General features: G+C 40.2%; 1 protein-coding gene across 1 annotated transcript in view; it reads right to left on the bottom strand.

The window, feature by feature from the left end:
- LOC107668281 (TGF-beta receptor type-2-like) overlaps window positions 1–2,113 on the bottom strand; it is a 25,326-nt gene extending 23,213 nt beyond the window's left edge. Inside the window, exon 1 of the mRNA XM_016460100.1 lies at window positions 1,665–2,113. Coding sequence (XP_016315586.1) covers window positions 1,665–1,743 — 79 coding nt within the window. The 5' untranslated portion in view covers window positions 1,744–2,113. The remainder of the gene's footprint in view (window positions 1–1,664) is intronic.
- Between the last annotated feature and the right edge of the window lie 5,155 nt (window positions 2,114–7,268).

The following is a 7,268-nucleotide window of genomic DNA, read 5'->3' as shown; positions in this document are numbered from 1 at the left end:
AATGCGCATTACAATCGCATTCGATTAATCGTGCAGCCCTAATCTGAGCACCATTAATTGCACAATTGCAATTTTCCTTTTTAAACTTGACAGCAGAGTGACTCAACAACAACAAAAACTATGATTTTTAAGTGCAGAATGCAAGACAGGATGAGCTCAAAATGACCTATTTGGGCAGACACCAACAGGAAGGCAAGTGTCCTGCATACAGGGGCATCTAATGCTATTTGTACTGCCTAAAACAAGCAGGGCAAAATGCTTGCACGTGGCTCAAACATAGCACACACAGCCCTAGTGTGTTTCAGCAGTGAAGTGTGCAGAGCTACATGCAGCCAAGCAAGGCTGGAAACAGGAAGTGGCAAAGATGTAGCTGGACATCTGGAAAATATGATTTCTGTAAGAAATATCTCTGTTGCTCCACGAAACACAGCGCTTTGTGACAAACATCTCCTGCTGTATAATCACAGGCGTGAGATGGGGAGGAGTTCAGTGAGTGTAATTAGTGTCTAAACCTGTAATCACAGAGGCTGAGATTAATGACAGGACAAAGAGAGATAAACAATTTATACCAATGGGAGGAAGGATGCGGGGCTGGTTGAAATAGAAAAACGTCCTGCGCGCACTGTCAAACACTTCCACTACAACCGAAAAGACAAACTCTTAATGTTTTTCAGCTGTCAGCTCATAAGGGCGTTCCCTTGTGTGAACACACATTTGAGGGAACAACAACAGAAACAAGCTTATGTATTAACATGTTAAAATGTTATGCACCCGATTAGAGGAATGCCTTGTCTTTCAAAGCGTATAGAGGCAGAACTGTCACTGCCACTAACAAAAATGTGCCCAAAAAGTACCAGTGTATTACAGTACTTGCATGATTTCATGCACCATAATACTACAATGTTTCTTAAGGACTTGCATCATAGTACAACTAGGCTTTTTCTGAACATTCATATCCTTTTGCGGATTTCCTTCAATTAGCTACTATAAATTATCATTAAGGTCATCTTAAAGTAGTTTATAACACAAAAGGAAACGGTTCTGACATCATGTCATATTTTAAAACAATGGCAATATATGTATTCATTGTACACAAATATGTAATCATTCAGCATCATGGTTTATAAAGCACCACAAATTAAAACCCATCTGATACCATCACCATACCATTCAAGAGACACTTTATAAGGTGCATATAAGTTACACTTTACATTACATGGCCCTATATACATATATAAATCTGACGTCAACTGTCATGAAACATTCACAATAATAACGGATTTACAAACATAATGACACCTCTGCCCAAGTCAGTCATATCAAAAACACAGACGTGCAAAGTTTAGTCGGACAGGACAATAAAACAGCATTTTATGGGACTGATGTCATTTTTAAACACCTGAGCAAATATATGTTGCTTCTTACGCTCTTACGTAACTCCTGAAAACTGCAAGGAAAAAATAACGCTGAAGTTGGCGTTCACTGAATGCCATCACCTGTTGCACGCCTTTAAAGAAAGCAGTCAAGAAACAAACGCTCCACTATGAGTACACGAGCCACAGAAGATGATAAATAACTGGGTCTCCTGCATAAAACACACGTACACGCGTAACGTAATATGATAACTTAAGGAGCGCGCGAGAGGTGTCAAGACATTAACTCACCGACTCCGCTCCGATCCATGACAGCCGAAGAAATCAAAAAAGTCCCCCAACAGAGCAGAGAAAGCCAATATTGCGCCATTAGAAACGCAGTCCTGTCCGTATCCCTCGCATTAATGTGAACGCGACCAAGCTGGCGTTGTTTGACCAGAAAGCCTAGTGATTTTAGCGTCTGATCCTGAGGAAAGCAGAGCGTCTCATGCTGCTGAAGTCAACAGACTGAGGGAATCCGAGGGCTTGAGTCGCTTGCTTCTGCTCGCCCAGTGAAACAGGAAATCTTTCAGAAAGGGCAGGACTTTCCTCCGTCTCCCTCCCTCTCAACACACAGTCTTTACTTCAGCCTGTTATTATACATATGCCTTCTCTTCTAATTTTATTGTGTAGGATTTTAAATAATACTCTGACGGTATTATCGTGGGATTCGCGTCGTTTAAAGATGACGAACGCCTTCAACGCGACGCTCTCACTTGTCTGATGTGGTTCCTTTATGGTAGACTTTTTTTTTTATGATCAACATTTTTATTCAGATTTAGGTTCACATCAGAAACATATATCACAACTCACAGTTCCAGAGAACTATGCACAAACAGATGCCATGAAGCTGTCCACTTGTACCAACGGAGAGGAAGAAAAATAAAAAAAATAAAATTCAGATATGCATAGCAGTAATGTCAACTTTCCAGCCTATCTAGCAACATCACAGCAATATTTGCCCAACTCCGAATAGTGTTGTCTTTTGCGCCGTTGAGCCTGGCAGTGGTACCTTCCAGCAAGGCAATGTCTCTGAAGTATGATAGCCAGGTAGAAGTTGTGGGAATGGATGGTTCTATCCATAATTTCAAAATAGTCTTTTTGGCAGCGGTACTTGCAGCTGATAAGGTCCTTTTTTGATGAGCATTCAGCTGGAGAATGGCATCGTCTAACAATATTAAAAGCAGGGGATCTCGAGGTATATCCAAGTGCAGGAAATCCGAAAGAACAGAACATACAAATTTTCAAAAAGGAACCAACACTGGGCATTCCCAAAACATATGCAAGTAAGAACCAACTGTAGATTTATTACATAAATTACAGTAAGGATCAGATCTAGCTTTCATGTTGTATAGTATACTGGGAGTGATATAGGCCCTGTTGATACATTTATAATGAATCATCTGATGAGCAAGATTCTTAGAAGCAGTGAAACATCTGATCCATACCACGTCCCAATCAGGTTGAGCAAGACCTTCCCTTTCCCAGGAGTAGATAGCTGGAATATAAGTATATTGCAGTAAAAGGACTAAGTTATAAATCTTAGAAACTAAACCACTAGAAGGAGTATTAATGTCCTATGGTAGACTTTTGAGGTGGAAATGTTTAAGTACGTCTATAGTGCTCACGAGTGTGTGTGTGTGTGTGTGTGTACTTGTTTCATGTGCTCTTGTTTATACTTATTTAATATAAATGGTAGATGAAACATAATATTATATTATGATATATCATATAATGAACATTAAATATTTTTTCACATCCTATTAGGCCTACATGTTAAATTAATCCATACGTCCATTTCCTTTGAAATATACATATTTATGGTTTTTATTTAAGTCTATGTCCCCATTTAGCTTGTATACTTGTCTAATATATTATATATTAGTAATATTTGTATGCTTTTGCCTCATTTTGCCTAAATGCCTTCATGAGATCTCAAATAAAGGGTTAACCACTGATCTATATAATCTCTCTAAGGGTTAACCTGTAGCAATCATAATTTGCTGAAAGTACAACAGAAGTCAATGGGAGGTCCTGACAATTATATGGTATTTCTATGGCATGACTTCATTTAGAAAGCTTGGTAAACGTGCATGCACATGTGTTTGTGTGCCCCCAGTGTCTTTACCTCTACAGAAACAGTTGCTGCCCTGTAATCATTATACCATAACACTTGTTGTAGTGGACAACCTAAGTGATTATTTGCTATGTCAGGCATCAACTTTAAACCTTACCAAGTTAGAATACAGCTGTCTCTGACTGTGTAAATGCTAGGCCTACATAAGTCGTCTCTTGCTTGATTGTTACAGTGATCCTTTTGATTTTTTAATGATTTTTTTTTTTGAGAGAGAGAGGAAGACAGAACAATGTGGTGTCTCAGTATTTACACAGGTCAGAACATGCACAAAAGTGCACAGCCTCCCACAGCAGATACATAGAGATATAGAGAGCAAAAGAAGAGAGAAAGAGGTCTACTTAAAATAAAAAAACAATCCAGCAAGCACACATGATGCTGTCACAGGGGTTGCAGACACACGTAGAACTTTTACAGTTGGGGCTGGCATGATGTGAGAATGATTGAGTATTGTTGGTGTATGATCATAAAATCTTTCTCTTTATTTATATAACCACACTAAGAGCACAGCCAGTACTCTATACAACAAGCATATCAGGAAACTTTATCCTCTCCACTGATCTCGTCACTTTTTTTACCCATCGCTAATGTTAGCACTTCTATCTACATTCATACAGTGATTTGAACCGAAGAAACAAAACGGATGTAAATCATTAAAGGAATGATTCACCCAAAATTGAATATTTGCTGAAAATGTACTCACCCTGCAGGCCATCCAAGATGTAGTTGAGTTTGTTTCTTAATCAGAAGAGATTTGGAGAAATTTAGCATTACATCACTTGCTCACTAATGGATCGAATGGGTGCCGTCAGAATGAGAGTCCAAACAGCTGATAAAAACATCACAATAATCCACAAGTAATCCACACTACTCCAGTCCATCAGTTAATGTCTTGTGAACTGAAAGCTGCTTGTTTGTAATAAACAAATCAATCTTGACATTTTTAACTTCAAAGCATTGCTTCAGGCTAAAATACGAGTCAGCTAAAATATTGCTCTCTCTAGTGAATGTGGTGGGCATGTTTAGCTATATTATAAAAGTTAAACTCTATGCAAATGATCAGAACTGCAACTACTGCATAGAATGATTCACTGAAAATCTTGTCAGAAATCACTCATTTATGCATTGATAACTGTTCTTCATGATGATATGATGCATAATGCATTGCTGCAATTTATATACAAACACTTTCTCCTCAAGAATCTTCATTTTTATCATCTAGAAATCTGATCCCTTGTCAAATTAGACTATTAATATCTTAGAAAATCTTATTTGTGAACAGATTTCAAAAGGTATAACCAGTTGCTCAGCCTGTTTGGTTAAGAAAATATCACTTTTTTTGTTGCTGATGCACATGTGAGAGGTGAATTACATCTCTCAGAAGTCAAACATCCTTGTGAAAAAAAGCACTGGTGAGTTTGTCTGAGATCATGTTGCTCAAGTGCTCCTTTCAAAAGACAGATGAGGATGCCTGAGGGTAAAAGGACAGGAGATGAAGAAAGTGAAAAAAAATTCACTTGCACAAGGGGAAATAAATATGGAGATTAAAACAAACAGACCTGGGGTGCTTAGAATTAGAAATAAAAGGGTATCATTTTAACCTAAAAATGTTTTACACCTAAATGAAATACACTTGACAAATATGTTTAAAGTCACCATGAAATCAAAATTGACAATTTTTTTTATGGAATATCATAGTTTTTGTTATAAATAGCTTAACTGTGCATATAATTATTATTTCTATCACTCACATGAAACGATTAAAGCCATTAGCAAATGATAACGATCCAAGATGTTTGAAACTTTTATTGAGAGCGTGCTTTATACACCTGCCCCGTTGGCACCATCTATCACTCTGGCAATAATCTAACATTTCAGAGTTGACAGGTGTGTGGTCAGATCCCCTCCTCAGAAACATCTGAAACATCTATTCTGACATCCACCAGCTCCACCGCAGGCCTGAAGCCATAAACGTAAACAAAACTTTACTGCGGTTAGATTCATCTGTTATATCAAAGAGCTTAAGTATGTCTCGATGGCTCTATTCTGAGCACACAAAGGCTCAGGAGAGGAGTAGGGTTTCTGTTGGCATGAGTGCTGTGACAGGTGTGCCGTGTGTATCTCTGCTCTCCTGTCACCTGAACCCATTGCTGTGGAAACCAGGGTGATGCCAGAGATGCAATAGGAGGGATGACACAGTAAACTGAAAAAGAGGGCATATTCTGAGTAGTTTTTATGGCTGAGATATTCATAATGAGGTGGGTAAGGATGAAAGGTCATCTGAAAGAGTAAGCTGCTAAACTCACCACACAGCTTTATGAGGAGCTCAACATGAGTCAGATCTTTACTATTCTACTCTATACAGAGTTTACTGTGGTTCTCAATGTGTTTTACATGCATGTCATGACCCAAATTTTACATTGCACATCAAGCAGGCACTTAACATTAACTGTTTATCAGACAAAAGTAAAATAAAATGACTTTATAATCAAACACTGAACATGAACCATGATGCAATATTTTGTATTAAACAATATGTCAAATACCAAAGAATTTGAATGGATGCACAACTCGGGTTGTCAACAACAAAATATATTGATTTTTTAAAAATAACTTTTTAAGCCCATTTATTTTTCCTAAATACGCACAATTTGCATATATGTGTCACACACCACTGAAGCACGGGAAACAGGATGAGGGTTCACCGGACTTTATTGAAGGGAAACACTCAGGGAAAACACAGGGAAGTTCATATGACGTGAATGCCCAGTATTAGAGAGACTTATCTCAAATTCTCGAGTCCGTGTGTGCTTCAGGGAGGATAGGAATCGAGGGCAGATGACCAGCGGCTGAAGAAGACGATCGGATAACAGGAAACCAGGAGTCGGGTAAGTCTTAGACATTAGCGATAGATGAGACCAGACGGTTAAGGGTCTGTGAGTGCGGGTTTATAAGCATCTCTTAATTGGGCAGAGGCAGGTGCAAGGAATCAATACTCCGGTGAGCTGGAACGGGAAGGTGGGGCTGTAGGGTCTGACGCTGGTGGAATGGCTGGATCCGTGACAGTACCCCCTCCTCCACGGGCAGCTCCAGAAGACCGATGATGGTGGCGACGAGGACGACCTCTCCCTCTGGGCGCTGGACGATCGGGGTGATTGATATGGAAGTCCTGGAGTAGGGTGGGGTCTAGAACATCTTTACGCGGTATCCAGGACCTTTCCTCAGGGCCGAAGCCCTCCCAGTCAATAAGATATTCCAGTTGGCCTCCTCGTCGCCGCGAATCCAGGATGGAGCGTACGGTGTAGATGGGGTCTCCGTCCGGCTCGATTGGAGGAGGAGGCACCTCAGCCACGTCAGACCCTGTGGGAGAAGGGAGAAGAGAAGGTCGGTGAGGTTTTAGCAGAGAAACATGGAAGGTAGCAGTAATTCTACTATTTGCGGGTAGTTTCAGACGATAAGTGACCGGGTTGATCTGCCTTAAAATAGTGAATGGTCCTATGTATCTGGGACTCAGCTTGCGGCAGGGTAGCCGGAGGCGTATGTCCCTGGTACAGAGCCAGACCCTTTGTCCAGGGAGGTAGGTAGGTGTTACTGCTCTGTGACGATCGGCCTGGTTCTTGTGCCTCCTGAATGCCCTTTGCAGATGGACGTGTGCTGAGTCCCAGACCCTCTCGCTCTCCTGAAACCAATGGTTGACTGCTGGTACTTCCGAGGGTTCTCCT

This window comes from Sinocyclocheilus anshuiensis, unplaced genomic scaffold (genome assembly GCF_001515605.1).
Source record: "Sinocyclocheilus anshuiensis isolate Anshui unplaced genomic scaffold, SAMN03320099.WGS_v1.1 scaffold1623, whole genome shotgun sequence".
In the NCBI taxonomy this organism is placed as follows: Eukaryota; Metazoa; Chordata; class Actinopteri; order Cypriniformes; family Cyprinidae; genus Sinocyclocheilus; species Sinocyclocheilus anshuiensis.
Note: the sequence above shows the minus strand (reverse complement) of the source record. Positions and strands in the feature narration are given on the sequence as shown.